General features: G+C 50.1%; 1 protein-coding gene across 1 annotated transcript in view; it reads right to left on the minus strand.

Moving 5' to 3' along the window:
- Nucleotides 1–489: 489 nt before the first annotated feature.
- The window catches only part of MAB21L3 (mab-21 like 3), a 22,203-nt gene continuing 251 nt past the window's right edge, over nt 490–22,441 (minus strand). The window contains exons 2-6 of the mRNA XM_029949481.1: nt 14,807–14,947; nt 11,489–11,780; nt 7,549–7,727; nt 6,864–7,058; nt 490–1,802 (exon numbers count right to left, since the gene is read on the minus strand). Of these exons, the coding sequence (XP_029805341.1) occupies nt 1,569–1,802; nt 6,864–7,058; nt 7,549–7,727; nt 11,489–11,780; nt 14,807–14,947 (1,041 nt within the window). The 3' untranslated portion in view covers nt 490–1,568. The remainder of the gene's footprint in view (nt 1,803–6,863; nt 7,059–7,548; nt 7,728–11,488; nt 11,781–14,806; nt 14,948–22,441) is intronic.

Below are 22,441 nucleotides of genomic sequence, written 5' to 3' on the forward strand. Positions count from 1 at the left end.
AATACTTCATTTTCCAATATGACTTTTTCGTGAAAAACTCAGTTGTTCATGCTTTTAGAAATTTCAGTGTTACATCCTTGGGGAAAATGTCCTCGGTAATAAAGGATTCCGTTGAGTTGAAAAGCATAAGTACAAGAAACTACTGACCTCCCCAAGCATCCTGTGTGCTACATGGGACCTGTGGCCCGGTGGACCACAGTGAAATTCAGAATGGGCGGGTGTACTGGCCTTCAATGCCTCAATTCTTGTGTGGGACCCCATGCCCCGTTTATGCGCCTGAATGGGCATTTAAAATGCAAATCATAAACAAATAAACAAGCAAAAAAATGCAAATCAGATCACCATACCCTATGGCTTTGGGAAAAGTCAACCATCAAGCTTTGATTTTAGAATAAAATGCAAATTCTTTCCCAGCTTTACAAGGCCCAGGGATCTGACCCATTCAGGCCCCTCCAAGCCTGCCCCTGCCCCCCACTTCCCTTCCCCTTCAGCAGTTTGCATTTTCATCCTTCGAGGAACTCCTCTATGGCTCTATTTCAATGTTCTGTTTGTTTCCTTCAGGCACTTGTTAACATTTGTAATAATTGTGTTCATCTATTGTGCATTTCCTGTCTGACTTCAGGTGCTGTCCCCCAGCGGGCACATCCTTTGTCCACGTGGCTCTTGCCTATACTCCCAGTGCCTAATGAGCATATGCTTATCCACGAATGAGTGAGTGAATGAGGTGAGCACAGGCAGGCACGGAGAGGTGAATGACACCACGCCATTCCACGGGGGTCATTGTTCCGAGTCCATGCCAAGAATATCAGGCACCGGGCGCAAGGAAGGGGGAGTTGGCCAGAGCAAGCTGGCAAACAGAGCTGTGCTTTCATCTCGGGCTGACACTGGTCATCAAAGCCACCCTCTTCCCACTTTGGCAACACCAGCGAAGCAGCCGGAACCCCAAGTCCTGAAGTGGGGTTCGGGAGAACGGAGGGCAGGAAGGCCAGTGCAGCGTGGGCACCCGTCGGACGCAATCACTTAACCAGCGGGGTTGGTGGCACCGATCCAGGAGGCAAGCACTGGCTGCCCACCGTGACCAACACTTCGTGTGTGGATCCACTGCCCACTGCTCAGGAGGTCACCAGGAGTCCCACAGGTCACAGCCCTGCTCTGAGAAAGGTGCATTCACTGTTGCATGTTGCAAATGGAAAAGGGATGAGCCCACAGTCAGTGGGCTGGAGCACCACTCCTGGGCCGCAGGCTGACGCCTGGCCTTCTGGGGGTTCTCTCTCCATCCTCTTCTGCAGACACTCAGAGCCTGAGCAAGGGAGAATGCGGCCAGTGCTGTCATCGCTCAGAAGTGATGGCTTGGGGGAAGCCTGATGACAGCTGTCCCCAAGAGAGGTAGCTAGTGAGGGCTGAAATGCGTGGCTGGCTCCAGGGAAGTTTGGGTCGGACAACCTGGGGTACGGTGGGCTCAATGTCACCTCCTGTGCGGCAAGTTGCTTCTCTCCTGGGCAGGATCATACAGAGAACGAGGTCAAGCCAGGATAAAGCGTCCAAGAGCCTCCCAGGCTGGGGCAGCCTCAGGGCAAGCTGATCTGGGGGTTCTTCAGGAAGAGAGCCAGCTTCTGGGCCACGGCATCCAGCTCACTCGAGCCAGCACACTGGAGGAGGTTGCTCTTGCGCACGAAATAGTGCTTCAGAAAGTGCTGGCTCACACACTTGTGCAGCTTCCTTACAAGGCGCAGGAAGGCTTTGCCAAATGCCTGCCAGTCCTTCAAGTGCGGGTATTTCTCACAAGTCCAGAAGAGCACGGTCTGTGGAAGGAAGAGGTGGTGTCAGACATCGGTCTGGGCAATGGAGGAGACGGTCTTCGGAAATGGTACCCAGTGGCCATGGCCTTGGAAGGAGGCAGAAGGGAGGCACCCAGGGCAAGCTGGTTCCGCCATGATTTCAGGATCCCCACCCTCAGGCAGGCCGTTGGCCTTGTCCTGCTGGGTCTCCTGTGCCTCTTTGTTCATGGTTTCTCTTGCCACTGCCATTTCCGGTTACCACCAGTCTCCTTAAATCTGCAATTCCCCCACTCCTTTTGGATGCCTTTGCCTCCTACTTTACGTGGAAAATGGAGACCCTCATGATGGCAAGTCAGTCTGCCTACATGGGTATCTTCCTTTCTTCCTCTCTGCTTTGACCACCCCGCCTGGCCAGATGAACCCCTAAGCAGGCATTGGAATCTCTCCTTCCAGGAGCTGTGACTGGCTTCCCTCTCTATTGCCCTTGCCCTTCTGCTGCTGGCTCTTTGAAACTGTTCTAAGCTCTCCTGCTCTATCCCTTGCCTCAAGGCCACGTCTGCCTTCTGACCTCTCACATCTCTGCAAGTTCAGACTTCTCCAAAGGATCATCTCAATTATCTGTCATGATTTCCTCTCCTCTGACTGCCATCTGGATCTATTGCAATCTGGATTTTTCTGTCATCGGTCCTCAGGGACAATGATCTCTGTGTTGCTAAGTCCAAGTCCAACAGGCCTTGCCCAGCCCTGGCCTTACCTGACCTTCCAGTGGAATGCTCACCCACATTCTCCCTCTTGACCCATTCTCCACTGGGCTTCCAAGCTTCTGGGCTCCCGGGGTTTCTCCAGGCACCATGGCTGCTCCTTGGCATGTTATCCCCTTTCCTTGTCTGCCCCGCCCCGTGCTGGAGTTTTGGAGGATCAGTTCCATACCCTCTTTTTCTCCTGGTCTCTCTTCTTTTCTTCCTCCCTCGGCAGCTAGAATCCCCACTGAGTAAGTAGAGGCCGCTCACAACTTCCTTTCTCAGCCCAGACTTCTCTGATATCTCTTCACCTGGTATCTCTTGGGAATCTGCAAGTTATCGCCATCAGCATGTCCCAACTGAACTCACCGCCCCTCCTCCTACAAACCTGGTGTGTTTCCAGAGTGGCAAACCAAGCCAGTCACGCAAAGGCACAACCAGGGAGTCACCCTCCCTCACCGGCCTCATCAAGTTCTGCCAGTTCCTCCAAAGTGTTTCTCTGATCTACCACATGTGTTCATCCAAACAGTTTTCTCCTCTTCCATCTCACCTGGACGTCCGCCCCCATTCCTGTCATCAGTCTGTCCACAACGTGCCACGGCCAACATGATTGTTTGGAGTCTAAATCTATGTTTCTTTGTGCCTGAAATACTTTAGGGGCGCCTGTGTCTCTCTTGGTTAAGCGTCTGACTCTTGATTTGGGCTCAGGTCATGATCTCATGGTTCTGGGCTCAGATCACGATCTCACAGTTCGGGAGTTTGAGCCCAGCATCAGCAGACACTGTGAGGCCTGCTTGGGATTTTCTCTCTCTGCCCCTTCCCTGCTTACATGCACACACCCTCGCTCGCTCTCTTTCCCTCAAAATATATAAATAAAACAAAGAAAAAGAAATGAAGTCTTCCCATCATTAATGAAAAACCACAACCCTTAACATGGTTTGGTTTATGAGGTTTGCTCCCAAGATTCCTTTCCAGCCCCATCTTACCCTCCTCCCGTGTTCTCTCCTTCCAGCCCCACTGGCCTTGCTTCATGCTCTCTTCTACCACAGGGTGACTTCTTTCATACCTGACTTCTGTGTGGACCACACTTCCTTCCCAGTGTGTCCAGGAACCTCATCCGTCAGATCAAATTTCTCTACAAAACCATTAAACACTCTTTGCCACGTACTTCCCATAAGCACCAGTGATCACAGTAGTCATTGTCTCTGTACTTACTAATGTGATGCCCTGCTAGAGTGTAAACCTCATCAAAGAAGACGGCGTTATCTATTTTCACCGCTGTTACATCACTAGCACCCAGCAGAGGAGCTGGCCCTTGGGAGGCAGTCAATAAGCATTTATTGACTAGGTGAAGTAATCAATTAATGGTATGGTTTGGATGTTGAGTGTTTTTAAAATATAGCCTTTACTAAGAAAGAAAAGAGCAGTTTCTGGGTTCACGGCAAGATACTGAGTGGGTTTTGATTTAGAGCACATTGTGCAAAGTAAACAAGTTAGAAATAATAGCATGCTAGACAAGAGAACCTAGATACAGAATAGTTTGGGGCTGTCAGTCGATTCAGCATCTGGCTTCAGCTCGGGTCATGATCTCATGGTTCGTGGGTTCAACCCCATGTCAGGTTCTATGCTGACAGCTCGGAGCCTGGAGCCTGCTTCGGATTCTGTCTGTCTCTTCTCCCCCCCACCCCAAAAAAAACCAAACATTTAAAAAAGATACCCTAAACACAAAAAAGTGTTTTAATGCCTCTGGTTAAGCTTTTATCTTCCTAACGAAACCAAAGCAGTTGAGCCTCTTCTAATGAACCCCTGTGCCTTTGAGTGGATTTTAGGAATAAATAAGCCAATGAAGGATAAACGCTCGTGCACATGGAGTGGGGAGAGCCGCTCTGGGGAGGAGGTGAGAAGCTCATCAGACGGTGTCAGGCTGAAGGGGGGGTGACAATGACCAGCACATCCTTCCTGATGCAGCCTGGTCTCTTCTGGTTTCCCCAGGTGGAAGGCTTGGCCATCATCTGGGTGGTGTCTAACACCACACTGTGGCCAGCCACGTCCATCCCAGTATCTAAATGTGAGGGCATCCCGCTCTTGGGCCAGGAGTGGGAGACTAGAAGAACAGGCAGTACCGCTTCTGTCCTTCCTGCCCTCCTCAACACCCTCCCCCACTTTACCATGTCAGTTCCTGAGCCTGCAGTTCTGTGCTTTGTAGGGAGTTCGGGAGAACTGAAACGAAGCACCTTTAATGGGTTGCCCTAAAATCCTCTAGTGACTGAGAAGACAATGGACTAGAAGTAAATCCCTGCATGTAATGCGGTTTTGACAGCAGTCAAGGGTGGGGGCCGAGTGGTGGCCCTATTCCATCTCGTCTAAAATATTCATGTCACTTAATGTGTTTCCATCCATCTTAATTGAGGCAATGATGTCAGTGGTTAAGATTATGAGCTGTAATAGATGATAGAATGGACTTTGCTTCTCCGCTCTGACTCTTGCTAGCGTGGCCTGTAGAAAGGCCAGCAAGAAAGAAGCTAAATTGACAGAATGAACTAGACGACCTTCAGGAAGCATGTGTCCTCGATCCAGGAAAACAGGCAGGGTGTTTTAGGGGAATGTGCAGGGGTTTGAGAAAGTAGAGGCTCCAGAGAAAGGGCAAATGAGATATTAACAGATTCTTGGGCAGGTCAAGGAGGACAGGTTATTAGGAAAGATAAAGCAGAGCCAAGACTACTGACTTCGTGGGGGCAAAACTTGAATATGATGTGAAGACATTCATTCATTTGCCCAACGGGTATTTACTAAGCAACTACTAGATACACCACATTGGGAGAGATCCTAAGGGTTCATTAGTAGTTGCCATTAAATAGCTTACATCGGGGGCACCTGGGTGGCTCAGCCAGTTGGGCAGCTGACTTCGGCTCAGGTCATGATCTCACAATCCATGGGTTCGAGCCCCGCTTTGGGCTCTGTGCTGACAGCTCAGAGCCTGCAGCCTGCTTTGGATTCTGTGTCTCCCTCTCTCTCTGCCCCTCCTGTGCTCATACTCTGTTTCTCCCTTTCTCAAAAATAAATAAACGTTAAAAAATTTAAAAAAAATAGCTTGCATTGGATCTGGAAGAGGAATACAGGATCAGAAGACTGAATGCATGGGGGCAGCAGGAGCATGCAAGGAAGATGCCACACAGACAGCAGACCTGTGCTCACCACGTCCAAGAGCTCACTGGAAGAAGGGACCAAGTTAGCTAGGCTCAGACTGTGGGGCCTCCGAACCTGCCTCCTCCCAACCTCAGAGTGCCACACAGCGTGTTCCATGAATGTCCGGTTCACCGCGTGTGGTCGGAAACTTGCAGAAGAGGAGCTCAGAGCATGAAAGCCACCTCCCCAGGGGGGACTCCCCTGATCTTGCAGCCCAGGTCAGGTTCTGCTGCTCTGCACCCTCATGCAGTGAGACTCGCGTCCTCCCTGGTGCTCCCAGTACTGTGTGAGGCCACATGAACCTAGGGGACCCTCTGATCGACGCCTGTCTGCCGCTCCAAACCCCGAGTTCCAAAGGGACCAGGAGCCACTTCATGTTTCCTTATCTTGCGCCTCCAGGGGCAGGGCGCGCAGCAGGTGCAGGGCAGGTGTGGCCCACAGCAACCTCAATAAACGTTTGCCCAGTGAGCGAGAAACTGCAGTCATGAATGCAGGGCGTCGGGTTGGGGGCGAGGGGCGGCAGGTTCCGCAGAGTCTGGGGAGACCCCTGCGGGGTGATTCCGGACCTGGTCGCTCAGGGCTGCGGTTGCTCAGGGCTGCGGCTGAGTTCCTGGAGTGACCTCGCCCCCTACCGGCCTCCCCCCACCCCCTCTGCGCAGCGGTGTTGCCAATAGCTGCACCTTGTTGGGGAGAGGGTGGGGGGAGTGAGCGAGTCCTCACGCCCCGGAAACCGTGAATGAATCCAGCTGGGGTTCAAGCGACTTGCGAGCCTTCATCGGTCTAGAGGTTTCTGAGAGCCCGAGGCTCTGAGCAACCCATGCCGATGCCCAGCGAAGTCTCTGGCACACGGCGGGCACTCGCGTTGGTTTGTTGGGTGAAATAGGTGGAGGGGAGACGTGGACAGAGCAGCAAAACGGGAAAGGACAGCAAGTAAGGAAAGAGGGCAAGCGGGGCAGGGGAGGGAGGAGCGAGAGGCCCTGCCCGGGCCGCACGGACATCCGGGGTTTACACGTCGCGGAGGTGAGCCGTACCTGGTGCGGTGGCAGGTGCCACACCAGGGCCTTCTCCGACACTCCGCGCACACACCTGTCGTGAGTGGCTCCGGCCAGGCCCCGCAGGGCGCGCTGCTAGGACCCCCGCCAAGCCCACACCCGCTCACCTGCAGATGGTGGGCCGTGAGGACAGGCCTCTTCCCCGGACACCAGACGTCCTCCTTCATCTGCCTCAGGGCCCGGAGACACTGCCTGCGGCAGCCGCCGTCCTCATCCAGCTGGGCCAGCAGCACCTGCTCGGCCTGCAGGAAGCTTTGCTGCCAGTGGTAATTTGAAGAGGCCAACAGGGCAAACCCGAACGACTAGGGAAAGAGAACACTGTCTGCAAGAGGAGAAGCCGGTGCTGGCCGGAGTGGAAAGCCACCTTTGAAGCCATCCACGACTCTGGGGTGGGGGCGGGGGGCCGCCAGGAGGCAGGCAGCGTCTCCTATGTGGGGAGGTGGAAGGAGCCTGGGGCAAGGCCCCTTCCTGGAGCGCAGTGCATTGGTGACACTTGTACCCACTGCGGGGAGCTGGTTCTCCACGTTGAGCCCGCACTAGAATCACCTGCAGGGGCTTCTTAAAACACTGATCGCTGGGCCCTGCCCAGCAGGTTCTCATTCAGTAGGTCCAGGGTAGGGCCAGGGAATAATCTGCATTTCTCACAGGCTCTCCGATTCTAGGACCCACACCTGGAGAAGCGCTGATCTAGCGCAACCCTCTCCTTCCAGAGCTCTTTAGCAGTCAGTGAGGCCAAGCGGAGAGCCCCCTGCTCCGGTGAGCGGGGGCCCCAGCTCCCCGGCTCCCAGATACCTTGATACACGCCACTTGCTCTCGGGAAGGCCAGCGCTTCAGACAGGGAGGCCAGCGAGCTTTCTCAGACCAGGCAGTGGGGATCTCCACCATGGGGACCAGCTCCAGTTCCACCCGACATGCGGAGGTTTCCACGGCAACCCACACTGTGGAGCGCTGTGACAGCAAGCTGACCTCACCTGGCGGGAAATGACAGCGTGGTGATGAGAAGAGAGAGCCTGGCTCAGTGCTAACGATCAGAGAGGGAATTTTGGCACAGCGGCTCTGACCCAGCTCCTTGCAACGGGTGAGGGGCAACTTTCACGTGTCAGGAGCACCCCAAGGGAGGGGTGTTTATGTCAAAACTAGACAAATAGCTGAGTCCATAAACATAGAAGCGTTGCTAGAAAATCTTCTTGTTGGTTGTTTCTTTTTCCTTTCTCCCCCATCCCCAAAGTTTTATGGCTCCTTTTCTTTTAATAGATTCTTGGGGTGCCTGAGGGGGCTCAGTCGGTTAAGCACCCGACTTCAGCTCTGGTCCTGATCTCATGGTCTGTGAGTTTGAGCCCTGCATCGGGTTCTGTGCCAACAGCTCGCAGCCTGGAGCCTGCTTCAGATTCTGTGTCTCCCTCTCTCTCTGCCTCTCCCCGACTTGCATTCTGTTTCTCTCAAAAAAAGAAAAAAGATAAAAACTTAAATTCTTTTCAGAAGGCCCAACTGAAGAAAAGAGACACAGAAGACCAAGGAAAGATGTATTACTAGCTGGTAAAAACGAAATGCAACCATCCCTCGTCCCCCCATTCCACCCAGGTGTCCTGACCTTGCTGAGGATAGCCTCCACCCCCTGACTCATTCACCTGCTTCTGGTGAGTTCGGCTTACCAACCTCTCACCCGAGTGCCAGCCTCTCAGCCCACACGGCTTCGTATCCACCATCCACGAAGCCAGTCTAGCCCCAGATGCATTTCTCATCCGAAGCCCTTGTAATTATAAAATACTTCAAAGTGCTCCTAGCCATGGGCTTAAATTAAGGTCGAAGGAGTGGAAAGAAGGCTCCAGTGCCTCTTCCAACCAAAGAGAGGCAGAGAAAATAAAGGCATCCTCTACGAGAACTCATCACCCATCCGCTCCCCCTTCTTTCAAAAGATACACAGTCGTTTTGTTTGTGTGTCTGCCCTCATTACGAACAAGGATGAGCAGTCTTGAATGGGGATCTGTTGTTTTTCTCTTCTTTGCCCAGAGAAGAAAATGGAAGCTCACTCACTAATTGTGTTAGGCTGTTCAAAAGGAAAACATTCCTCCCCCGGCTGGGGTGTGAGAAGGAGCTGACCCTCTGCATCTCATCAGGGCTGCCCACACAGGGACATGACAACGCCCGGCACATTGGCGTTATTTACCGAAGGCATCTCACCGCCCTGGCCCGGTTTGAATCTGTCGTTTGCACTTTCACTAGTACCATTGTTGCAAGGTTAGGAGGTGAGCACCTGCTGGAACCTGCCTGCCCTGCCCACACCCTGCTTCTGCCCTGGCTCTGCTTCCTTAGTGTGTGACTCCCGCACGTTACCTCGTCTCTCTACACCTCAGTTTTCTTGTCTGTAAAACAGGTAGAAAACTAACTCCTACTCTACAGGTTTACATTACATTTTCCATGAAAGCATCCTACACGTGGTAAAAATGCATTAAACGTTTGCCCATTCCATCATGGAGCCTTCCAAAACAGTGCTGTCTAGACAAGTAACTGAAATGTGTGCCAGTTCCATTATGGAACCTTCCAGAATGGTTCTGCCTAGACAAGTAAATGTACCTTCAGATCCTTCTCTTTCTGCACACGTGGGAGTGCACCTTGTTCGGTACTGTGGTTTCCTGTCATCATCCAGCACAAGGATTTTTCAAAGCTATGTGTGTACACACATCAATATACCGCATTGTTTTTTTTTTAATTTTTAAACATTTATTTATTTTTGAGAGACAGAGACACAGAGCGTGAGCAGGGGAGGGCAGAGAGAGAGGGAGACACAGAATTGGAAGCAGGCTCCAGGCTCCAAGCTGTCAGCCCAGAGCCTGAGGCAGGGTTCAAACTCACAAACAGCGAGATCATGACCTGAGCTGAAGTCTGATGCTTAACCAACTGAGCCACCCAGGCGCGCCAATGTACCCCATTCCTAAGGGCTGCACAATGGCCCGAAAGGCTAAGGTAGCACAATTTATTTTGTCAATTTCCCCCTTGTAATTGACATTATTTCTAGTTACTATTACAAAGCCTATGGCAGTGAATAGCCTTGTACATATTTCCCTGAAAATTTTTTTTAATGTTTATTTATTTTTGAAAGACAGAGACACAGTATGAGCAGGGGAGGGGCAGAAAGAGAGGGAGACACAGAATCCGAAGCAGGCTCCAGGCTCTGAGCTGTCAGCACAGAGCCCGACATGGGGCTTGAACTTACCAACAGTAAGCTCATGACCTGAGCCAAAATCGGCCACTTAACCAACTGAGCCACCCAGGCGCCCCTACATATTTCTCTTTTATGTGTAGGAATGCGTTTCTAGGACTGGGGTTGTTGAATTGTCAAGCTAAGCACATTATAAAAATAAAAACAGACAAATTGCCCTTAAAAAGGGAGGCACCAATATACACTTCCAGGAACAATGCATGAAGAAGGCTGTGGCACCACACTCACCCCTGCACTGAGCACGATCCTGCTTCTTCATCCTCATCAACCTATGAGGTGTGTTAATGCACACTGCTTGAAATACATGCTAGATGGAATGTGTTTTCCCACTTTTTTACTACCATTTGTTCACATTCTTTTTCTGTGGGTCATTTTTTGGGGGGGGGTCAGTATTTCTATTGGTCTACTCATATTTTTTTCTTATTGGTTGATAAATATTCTTCTATAGTGAAGGGAATTAGCCATTTTTTTCCCAGTGTGAAATTCGCTTTTTTATTCCGTGTGAACAAAATGTGTGTGTATGTGTATGCGCATGTGCACCTATACCGCATGGTGGCATACGGTTTAAGGTTTGGGGGGCCGCCTGAGTGGCTCTGTCAGTTAAGTGTCCGACTTTGTCTCAGGTCACGATCTCGTGGTTCGTGAGTTCGAGCCCCACACCGGGCTCTATGCAACAGTTCAGAGCCTGGAGCATGCTTCGGATTCTGTGTCTCCCTCTCTGTCTCTTCCTCCCCAGTTTGCACTCTGTCACTCTCTTTCTCTCAAAAATAAATAAACACTAAAAAAATTTTTTTAAAGATTTGGGGATTGTCAAATTTAATCAATTTTTTGTGGCTTCTCAATTTTGTGTTTTGGCACAAGTCAGTAGTTTCCAAATGTGGCCTATCAAAACACCAGGGTATAAAACATGTCAGTCAGGAGGTGTGGTAGAAATGTGCTAAGAACAAAGATCTGGGGTTTGTGAGTAATTTGCTTTTTAAAAAAGAGTATTCACGTTTATGGGGTGCCTGGGCGTCTCAGTCGGTTAGGCATCTGACTTCAACTCAGATCATGATCTCGCAGTCCATGGGTTCAAGTCCTGCATCTGGGCTCTGTGCTGACAGCTTGGAGCTTGGAGCCTGCCTCCGATTCTGTGTCTCCCTCGCTCTCTGCCCCTCCCTGGCTTGAACTCTGTCTCTCTCTCAAAAATAAACAAACATTAAAAAAAAAAAAAGTACCTACATTTTTAAGTTAACATCCAAAAAGGGATGCATAACCCAAAGACCATTATATCTACACCAGGGCGGTAATCCATTTAAATCTAAGCAAATCCTGTATGGATTCCATTCTTTGGTGCGTCACAGCAGAACAAAGAGATAATTTCTACTGTGAGGATCAAAGAGATGTAAGGAGCACACGATCAGGGTCTCCCTTTATAGCGACCCGGGCTCCAGGTTAACAGCCAAGCACAGGAGTTTTAGAGCAAATGGAAAATGCCAGAAACTGCTCTTGTACTTTTCTCGAGCTACTCACCTGAGAGATGACAGGTTCCGATTGCGTTTTCTACCAGCTTCCGGAACACCTGGAGGACCTTGGCGGGCACGATATCTCCCTCAATGTTCACGTCTGCCTCGTGCCACTGCCATTGGCTCTTCATGAACTGCTCCACCGCCAGCCACTGGTGCAGGCCCTCGGGGTCCTGCAAGGGACAGGGGAGCCTGGTGCCCTGCAGGGTGTAGTGCCGCCAGCGCTGCTCCCTGGCCTCCCTGTACCCCGCCAGGCCCTTCACTGGGACTGTGACGAGGAACTGGCTGGGGGCCAAAACCTGGGGTCAAGACGGGGGAGAGAGAGAGAGAGAGAGAGAGAGAGAGGTGAGTTCCCAGACTCGGGAGGTCACAGAAATCCCCAGGGAGCCGACCTGTCGAACCGGGCAGCTCCGTGAACTACTCAACCCTCAGCAATGTGCCGAGATGGGCAGAGAGCTGCACCTGTTCATCACAGGATGTGTCTTTGTTCTGCCACGAACCACCGCAAGGCGTCGGGCGGGCAGGTTAACTCGCGGAGCCCTTGGGGTCAGGAATCTTCAAGGAGGAGAGTGAGCCTGACCCACAGCCCTAGTGGGCACCTGAAGTCCAGGCGGAGAAGAGAACGCGGGGAAGGAAAATGGGACACATCGTGTCCTGCACATACTAAGCCCCTAATTCTCATGCCTTAGACCATGGCATCTTCCCAGTTACACAATGAGGTGGTGGCTTTGTTAACACTTCCCAGATGAGGAATCTAAGGCTCAGAGGGGCTCTGAGATCTTCTGAGGGACACACAGCCATTCAGTGGTAGAGCCAGAAGGTGAGCCAGAGCCCTCTGTTGGGCTGGATCTCAGGGAGGAATGACCTGGAACAGCCAAAGGGTCTTGTAGAGGAGGGGCTGGGAGGAGGTGAAAGCATTCAGCAAAAATGTCCCCCTTTCTTTTTGCTTGTACTGATGACCCATAGCCTGTTTGAATGATCAGTCCTTGCAATGTCACAGATGAAACAAAAGGCAGTGGCTGAGGCCACCTGAGTCATTGAGATGATCCTAAGTTTCACAGAGTAAGGCAAACAATCAGAATCTACCTACGGGTATGGGTTAAGTAGAGGTCAGGGTGAAAGTGGTCAGGTCAACAGTCCAAAGGAGAGAACACACTGGCCGGCAGGGCACTGCCCCCAAAGGGAGCCTGACACCACAGGCCATGTCACGTGGCCGTCTGCTCCACGCCGCACCTTCCCCCATCTGTCAGCTGTACACTGCACGAGCACCCCTCTTTCGTGGAAAATTCTGACAGTAGTATTTGGTTAATCTTTGCTCAGGGCCCCGTCTTTGGCCAATTCGGGGGCAAACAGCAAACTTGACCTCAGTCTCGAGAACAACAGTGTGTTGCTTTAGATGATGGATTTACATGACTTCTGGTGCCTATAGAAAGGCGGCAGGATTAAAAAAGGGAACAAAGCAGGGCGCCTGGGTGGCTCAGTCAGTTAAGCATCTGACTTCAGCTCAGGTCATGATCTCACAGTTCGTGAGTTTGAGCCCTGCATTGGGCTCTGTGCTGACAGCTCAGAGCCTGGAGCCTGCTTCAGATTCTGTGTGTGTGTGTGTGTGTGTGTGTGTGTGTGTGTGCGCGCGTGCGCGTCTCTCTCTGTCTCTCCCCCATTTGCACTCTCTCTCTCTCTCAAAAATAAACATTAAAAATTTTTTAAAAGGAACAAATCTAAGCTATGGCACTCCCAATCAATACATTATTTGAGTCCACTTGCATGTGAATTCAAGAGTACAACTATCATGTTACTAGTCACATCAATCGTACCTAATTAACACTTGCCAAATGTGGTCCAAGATAAAATAAAAGCAACTTTTATATGCCCCACTGTAACTATTTTCAAAACTTAACATGCAGGACATGATGTTATAAATGCAAGATGTTATTTTTTAATTTTTTAATGTTTTTTTAAAAATTTATTTTGAGAGACAGAGAGAGTGAAGCAGGGGAGGGTAAGAGAGACAGGGAGATACAGAATCTGAAGCAGGCTCCAGGCTCTGAGTTAGCATCGCACAGAGCCCAACGTGGGATTTGAACCCATGAACCATGAGATCATGCCTGAGCCGAAGCCGGACGCTTAACCGAATGAGCCACCCAGGCACACCACAGATGTATTTTAAACTGTGGATGCTAAGTGAGACCACGGAAGGAAATCTCCTCCGACAGAATTCTAGGAAAATGGAGGTGTGTTTCTACTCCTTGTCCCTGGTCTGTATTTGTCTAATGCAGGTTGTAAGAGTGACAGATGTGGGCAAACGATGTTGTGATATGTCAGGATTTCATCTAATTTTACAATTTTTATCCCGGGGTGAATCTCCCAAGATCTGCACTCTGACCCCAAATCTGTAAGTCCCAGAATCTTGTGGGTGGTCCTTGGGCCCAGCACCCTTGAGACATCCTGGACCAGCAAGGGTCTTCTGTTCAAGTACTCTTTCTTCTGTTCATCCATTTATTCACTGAAGTTGAGTGTCTGCTGTGGGCCACACACTATTCTGGGTGCAGGGAATGGATCCATCAATTAACATGATCTTAACAAACAAGGAGCTTGTAGTCATGTGTGAGAGATGGGACATGAATACATATATATTTAAGGCGAGTGGAGGGGGTCCTCGTGAGTCATAGGAAAAATTGAGATAAAGGAGCATGAGGACTGAGAGGCTCACTCCTCTCATCACTGAAAGGCAGCGAGCCATGTCTGTTGCACAGGCATGAGTGAGGCCATTACTGTGACAATGGCTCCGCCCAAACAGCAGTGTTGCAGGAAGGCTGGCTGTCACCCATGGCCCTGGTGGGCAGTGGGCACAGCGGGGCTGCTGCTGCAGTCTCTAAGGGCCACCTCTTCCTCTTCTTCCCTCCCCTACCTGCAACCCAGAGACCCTCACTTTCAACTGTTTCCCCACCAATGCCCTGAGCCCCCTCACCCCAGCCCCCAATTTATTAAGCAGGTGCTTCATAACGACCGTGAAGTGTAACTAGACTTCAGCAGTTATGGCAGAGTGTGCTTGGGCATCAGAAGCCCCAGCTGAGGTGCAATGCTGGTGCCTAATAGGACGTGATCACGTCATTTGACTTCTTGGAGACTCTGTTTTGATCATCCATAGAGGAAGAATGCGGGGGTTCGTGTGAGACAGCTCCACCAGAGCGAGCGTGTACATGATACATGCTAAGAGCACCATGGAACATGAAGTCTTACTGGTATCCCAGCAGCGTGACTGTGGGCCCACCCACATTCCCTGGCTCTCTGGAAGGCGTTTGCCATACCAGTGAGCCCTGCTTACCTTAATGTTCCCATTGTAGGTGTCGGAGTAAGGGACAGCCTGAAATCGGAGGTCTTGGAGGCTGATTTCTGTTGTCAGACGATGGACAACCTTCTGCACCTCCTCCACAATCTGGGAGATCCGCTGGCGCCTCAAGTCCACCTGCGTGAGAGGGGTTGGCAGGGGCGGTCATCCCTGGTGCAGGCTCCAGGCACTGGCATGGGGAAGTGATGGGATGGGCCCAGTGCTGGGCGACCATAGGAGTGCACTCGAACAACCCCACCCACCCAAGAACCCCAGGTGACAGGAACTTGAGTGTGATGGCCCCCGCTGGTGTCTCAAAGTTCTCCTCTGAAATAGAAGCATTTGTTCAATATTTATCCAGGCAGTGAGTTCCCATCAGTGAACAAGAAAATAGCAGACAAGATAGACTGTCCTCATATATACAAGACATATACACACACACATATACACATACACACATATATACACGTATATATGTACACACATGTATGTGTCTGTATAATCTACTATCAGGTATGATAAATTGCATGTGGGCAAATAAAATAGGATAAGGGACTAGAGAGTAAAGGGGCTGATGTTTTAGATCAGGTGGCCAAGGAAGGCTTCTCTAAGGAGGTGACATCTGAGTGAACCCTATCCACGGCGGGGGAAACCAGTCCCAGGGCCCCTAAAGCAGGAGCATGCTTGGCAAGGCTCAAGGACTGGTAAGGAGGCCCCTGTGGTTGGAGTCTGGGAAAGAGAAAGGTGGGTAACAGGGGATGAATTTGGAAAGGCTTTGTGTGCCATGGTGAGACTATAAAATGGGGTAGAAAGGCTGCTGTCCAGGTTGGTGAAGATGAAGCAATTCAATGCTTGTAATCACGTCACAGATGGTTTCAAGCTTACGTTGTCCACAAAGGATGGCTCTCTTCGTCCTGGTACTCACCCCTCCTTTTGCTACTAGGCTCACAAGAAAAGGCATGTTTTATGTTCCTTTTGACTCCACACTGCAAGTTCCCACAAACCAGAACTACCCTAAGAAAGCTGAACACCAAAGATATATACCTTCACAGATACTTAAGGTTTTGGGAAATAGGTGTTTATGGGGAACACAAAGGAACTTTTAATAAATTCCAGGAGAGTTAGAAAGATCCAAGAGAAGAAGAAATGAGAAGAGTCCATACGGGTTTTCTGAAATGGAAGGGCTCTGCTCCGTTGCTCAGGCAGCGCCTACAGGCTAGTGCCCTGATTAGTGTCCCCCTTGGAAGGGCTGCTGAACCATACCAGGAACTGACCAAAAGCAATATTTGGTGTATATAAACGCAACGTCCATCATGAATCTTTATATGCCTACCCAGTTTTCTATAATGGCTATTTCTATGTATTCTCCAGTAGCTCAAGACACCTAAACTGGCCAAGAAAGAAGTCCAAGTCAAAAAGATTTCTAGCTGCTTTTCTAAACTAAGTCATCAGCGAGCCCTGTCACCTAAGACCTCCTACCTCCCGCCCACAAACCCAACAACCACATATCGACATAGGACACAAGTGTTCAGGCGCACACATGTTGTATGTTACATGTATAAAATATAACCTATATAAAGTCAGTTCACTAATAAACATTTATGTAGCACCTCTGTGTTCCAGGCACTTTGTGACATGCTGAGGCACAGCAATGAACAACACAGACCTGGCCATGGCTGACAGCGGTGGGGAAGACAGGTGTCAGTCCTGAGTAGAAGGGTGGGTGCCATGATTGGGACATGTAGGGCGCCCCTAGGCATAACGGGGCAGATGCCTTCTAGTTGGAAGCCTGATGCCTGTTTTAAAGGTACTTATCCCCACGAGGGAGACTGTCTTTGAAAAATTAATACCCTCCAGATGTCTAGGAGTAACAAGAAATGGGGTCCCGCAATCTGAAGGAGTGTACAATCTCACTGAAAATACATGAAATAATCTTTACAAAACCCAGGGGTCTTGTCTGACCTTAGATACAATGATCATGTCTATGTAAGCTTTGGATACCATCTTCTTGCCACCAGCAGCCCCCCACTGTTCTCTGTATTCCTTTTCCACTACATTCATCATGGGAGAAGCGACCCAGGGCACCCCCTTTGAGCATGTGTCAACTATCAAGATTCTGCATCTTCCAGAGTGTGCAAGGAGAAGAGAAAAGATGGTCATGGAGGGGGCAACTCATTTGCCAGGCCAAAAATAAAGGAGAATGTGTTTAGCAGCCCATGATAAAGGGTCCTGGACAGTATAGAAATTCTTTGTGTTGTGATTCAACTCCCTTTGAACCCATTTTGTTGAACGCTTTATGCCAGGTTCTGTGCGTACATGTCAAGAGGTTTACAGACAAAGCAAGACAAATAAACTGGAAATTAAAGTCACAGCGATCAAGTGCTGGGTGGAGGATGGCACAGTGTACTATGGGTACACAGAAAAGGAAGTTTCATCTAGTATTGAAGGCTGGGGGCCCTTCTGGGAGACACAGTGTAGAGGAGTTGTATCTTGAAAGATGAGGAGTTCGCCAGAAAGAGAAGGGCATGAAGGTTGTTCTAGAAAGAGAAGATGGCAGATATCTAGAATGAGGAGTACAAGGGAAGATCTACAATGGCTCCTGTACTGCTGGAGAAGGGATTGCCCTGGAGGAGGAGGATGAAATGGGAGAATAAGCAGCAAGAGGTCTTGAGAATAAAGAAGGAAGAATTTCAAGAACAAAGTCAACAGTGAGTGGCTGAGTAAGATAGGTGACTCTCTACATGCCTGTACATGTATGTAAGATAGTAAGAAGAGGATCGATGTGTTCGCGCAAGGGGTGGGCATTAAGCCAGACTGAAGTGGGTTAGGAGTGAGTGAGAGGCGAGTAAGCAACTCTTCCAGAAAATCTGGCCAGGGGAGGGGAAGAACAAAACAGGGACACCAACTGGTTTTTTCCAGAATGACACACAGGTTCGAACATGTCTAAATGAAGAGAGGAAGGAGCTGGAAGGAAGAGGCAGCAGAGAGTGAAACTGTGGAGTAAGGATTTCCCAGCCAGAGGGTCTTGAAAATCCAGGAACCTGGTGAGCCCTTCACCTTGGCACATCAGAAGGAAAGAAAGACAGGTGCAAACACAGATAAAAGGGTAGGGAGTGCAGGAATGGGAGAGATTTCCTGTCTGATGACTATTTTCTTTACAGCGTGGGAGACACGGCAATGTGCTGTAAGGTGGAGAAGGGAACATGGGGGCCTTCGGGGTGACAGACTCTGGAGATCACATCTGTAAGGAATGAGGCTGTTCCAGCATGTGTGTGGAGACTACCAGGAAATCCTAAAACTCAGCTGTGGGGGCATTCCATGAGGCTGTGGGACACCAGTAGGCTCCATTGTAAGATGTTCACAGCTCGGCCCTCCAAAGGAAACAACAGAGGTGTGAAGGTTAGGGCTTGCTGAGCAAGATCTGGAGAAGTAAAGGAACAAGGGAGAGTTTCCATGACAGGCCATGTTTTCGAGCTGGGGGAAGAGAATGGAGGAAGCCATTTTGCAGATTAGGGAACACTGGTTAAGTTCAGGGGCCAGAAGTCTGATCAGGGATAGCGGGAGAAAGTAATACAGGAGCTAACTAAATAGAACACTGCAGTCAGAGTGGTTGGGAAATAGTATTCTCAAACAGCTCATTTCTTAGACTCTGTTGAGGACTAAGGCTCAACCCCAAATCCTCCAAGTCCACCGATGTGACTTCATAGCACTCAAATGTCAGTACCAGAGTGGTGACTCTCTACCTGCCCGTACATTTTGTTTCCTGAGTCGATAAACCAGTGAAAGATTCATCACCACATTGACAAGTCAAATGTTTGAAATTATTTGACTGATAAAAGCTTGAGAGAAAAAGTGTGTGTGCACACGCACGTACACACACGTGATGAGTAGCCTTTTGGAAAAAGATCTCCATTGTGAATCTCTTCTGCAAATTATGCCCTCGCTTGATGGTGGAATTTTCGTACTGGGCACAACTAGGCAGTCCTCATACTCCCCGGGACACACCTGTAATCTCTCGCTCATTATCCATCTTTATGACCTGCCTTGATTTCTGAAGCTGAAAATCAGAAGGGCACACTTTTCTGGGCCTGGGGCCACAAAGTCTGGTTTTGATGTCCTTCATCCCTCACTTCCACTGCAGTTTTGACTTGGGATCTTAGAATTAGAAGAGAAATCGCCTTGTCTGGTGTCACTTGACAGGAGGCCAGAGCAGCGAGTGGCTCTAATGTCACACCAGCAGCTGGCAGTCCAGCTAGTCCTGATGTCCGGGTTCCCTCACTGCTCTTTTCCTCCCACTGTGCCGGACCCTCAAATTGACACTCCAGAAGAAATACCTGCCTCTATCCTCTTCCTGAACCTAACCACACCCTCCATTTGGAGTCAAGGCTTGTGAAATAACAAGTCCGAAGTCTCCATTTACTTGGGCATCGCTGACCATTCTGTCATCCCCCAGCACACCAGGGCACAGGGGCCTCTTTCCCATAGGTGATGATGGGCTGCCTCCTCCTCGCCACGTCTCTGGCTGCAGTCGGCTGTGACCCACACTCCCAGCAGCCCCAGCAGGGATTTATGCCGAAGGGTCCCAGGCTCTGTCCCACATCCCACTTGTCACTGGCCTCATGTCAATCACAACCCAAAAACCCCAGACAGCTTCTCTCCAGCTGTCCTGACCACAGCCTAGTGAGGTAGAACAGAAAGGTTCCAGTTCAGGGTGTGGAACAGCAGGTAATGGGGCCCGAGGAGGCTTTACAGGAAGTGATCTTAGGGAAAGAAGGAGACACCACCACAGACACTGTGGCCAGCCCAACCCCAGAAGCCCTTTAGTGCCTGCCCAGCATCAGGAAGGTACCAGTGGTAGCCTTGAGGTAGCCTTGTCACCAGGTCCATATCATGGCACGGGGTTGAAACAAACGTAAGCGAGGAGGGAAACACGGTGATTTAAGAAGGAGGAATCAAGGCACATTCAATCCAAACCTGACCTCGGTGCCTGTTTGAGTTTCATTCACCTTCTCTGCTGATTAGGTCAGTGAACAAAGGGAGGCTTTTCTTTTTAAAAAGACTGCATTTGTGGATGGGACAAAGCACAGGTAGAAATGAACTGGGTTACATTAGTCAGACACATGATGCTAGACGTGGTTAGGTCATCTAATCCTCCCTTCTGTCACGCTGACCCCGGAAAATTACGCCACGCTTGTTAGCTTGCAGATTCAGGTACTCTAATTAAGCAGAATTTATGCAAAAAGAGTCATTGGATTCGCTCCTTGAGGGTTCGGGCATTTTCTCGTGAACTTCCCTGTTTCCAGGGCATGTGTACGTGTCCGCACGCACGTACACAGCCCCATCCCAGGCCACATTCCTCCCCCCCAACCACAGCATCTGGCCCAATGTTGTCCAACACATCATTTGCTTCTATTAATAGCTCCAGTTCATGAACAATTTACTGTTTCAAGTATAAATTAGTGAGAATGCAAGGTTATTCCCTATAATAACGTCATTCTGACTCATTTGCATTCTGACATGCTTTCTTGAGAGAGATAGAGGGGCGGTGCTAAGTACCATGCCAGGAATGTCACACAGGCCTGGCCACAACCATGAGCATGTGGTCTGTGTGACTGTCACTTACGATAAAAGTGCACCTGGGGAGAAAGGACCGAGAACTTCCTTCCAGACGTCAGGAAGTCAGACTTTTCATTCTGGAATCACATTAAATCCAATAATCAGGGTTTTTATAAAACAGGACAAGCACCATCTCTGTGTTCCAGGGGTTAATGATCTAAAAGGATGGAGATATGGGAGCCTGGGTGGCTCAGTCGGTTAAGCATCCAGCTTTGGCTCAGGGCAGGATCTTGCAGTTGGTGAGTTCAAGCCCCATGTCGGGTTCTGCGCTGACAGCTCGGAGCCTGGAGCCTGCTTCAGATTCTGTCTCAATCTCTCTCTCTCTCTCTCTCTCTCTCTCTGCTCCTCCCCCACTCACAGTTGGTCTCTGTCTCTCAAAAATGAACAAACGTTAAAAAAAATTAAAAAGAAAATAAAAGGATGGAGCTGGGGAGGTGCTACCTACGGATGAGACAGGAGGCCCCCACGTTACCTCCATCTTTTCAGACCTGCTCTGCCCTGAGCCATCCTCCGTGGCCCGCAGTATAGTACAGCCGGGCAGAACCCCATGACAGCAGCGCTACGGAGCTGAGACCAGAGGCCCTCCCCTGCACAGGACACTTTAGGAAGGTCAACACCTCTTAAAGGTGGGTGCTGTGATCATCCCCATTTTACAGATAAGGAAACGCAAGTTCAGGACGTGTAAGTAGTTTTGCCCAGGATCCCACTGTAGTCTGTAGGTCTTGGGACAGAGATCCCTGCCAGGCACAGTCACACCTGGCAGCCCACATTCATAACCGCTGCCTGGCTCCACCTCCCTGGGGACACGGCTGCGGGAAATGAAACCCAGGTTGGCAGCCTGAATGAGGCTCCCTCTGCCCGGAAGGCCTCTCCCGACCTCCTCCATCTGTTAAAACCCTATGTGTGCTCCCCCAGGCGTAGTCTCCAGCCCTCTTGCTGAGGACCACCTCCCCCACGAGAGCTAACACATCTCTGTTCTCCAGCGCCCTGTGGAAACCTCTGCGGCAGCCCTTCTGCTCTACCATGTATCCTAATAAGCATTTTCCTATCCACACACGGAACATCCTCCTTTCAACCTCGGAGCTACGTGCCACATCTGCAGGCAGGATAGGGCCATACCCAATGAGGCGCCTGGGTGGCTCAGTTGGTTGAGCGGCTGATTTTGGCTCAGGTTATGATCTCACAGCTCATGGGTTTGAGCCCAGCGTGGGGCTCTGTGCTGACAGCTCAGAGCCTAGAGCCTGCTTCAGATTCTGTGTCTCCCTCTCTCTCTGTGTCCCTACCCAGCTCACGCTCTGTCTCTCTCTGTCTCTCGAAACTGAATAAACATTAAAAAAAAATTTTTTAAATACCCAAAACACAATGTCCCTCTCATTGAGCAGCCCACATCCCAGGCCTGTGTTTTGGGCACCATGTTTTGCACTTTTCAATATTTAGTTGTGTAACTTTGCACAAATTATTTAATCCACAGGAGCCCATTTCCCCCTCTGTAAAAAATGCAACTAGTATGCACATGCCACATGGTTGGTGACAGATTACATGAGATACTACATAGGCTCCAACCTGCCAGCACCTTTTACACTATTCTTGTATTGTCCTCAAAGAGTCCTAGAGACATTCTGACCACATTACGTGCAAAGATACTGTGTGAATGGCAAGGAGAAGGAAGACATCCAAGATACTAGTCTCCCCTCCAGAAACTTCTGGAGAGTAAAACGAGGTAATAGGGATGTTGCCACCCAAGATAATAATAGGAGAGGTGTCAAGAGTCGATAATACAATTGATGGCACATACATATTGTCAGTAACAATGGCGATGGGAGTTCATGGGAAACAAACAACGTTCTGTGCAGGGTGTTGGGAAAAGAAATCTTCCTTCAACAAGCGGGCTCAGAGCTGAGTCTGAAGGATGAAAATGAGCCAGAGAAGGGAGAAAGGATATCTCCGCTGGTAGAGGGGAGAGGGGAAGCTGGAGCCTTAGACATTCTCAGGGCAGGGTACTTGTAGGGCAGGTGC

Source organism: Suricata suricatta, chromosome 8 (genome assembly GCF_006229205.1).
Source record: "Suricata suricatta isolate VVHF042 chromosome 8, meerkat_22Aug2017_6uvM2_HiC, whole genome shotgun sequence".
Classification (NCBI taxonomy): Eukaryota; Metazoa; Chordata; class Mammalia; order Carnivora; family Herpestidae; genus Suricata; species Suricata suricatta.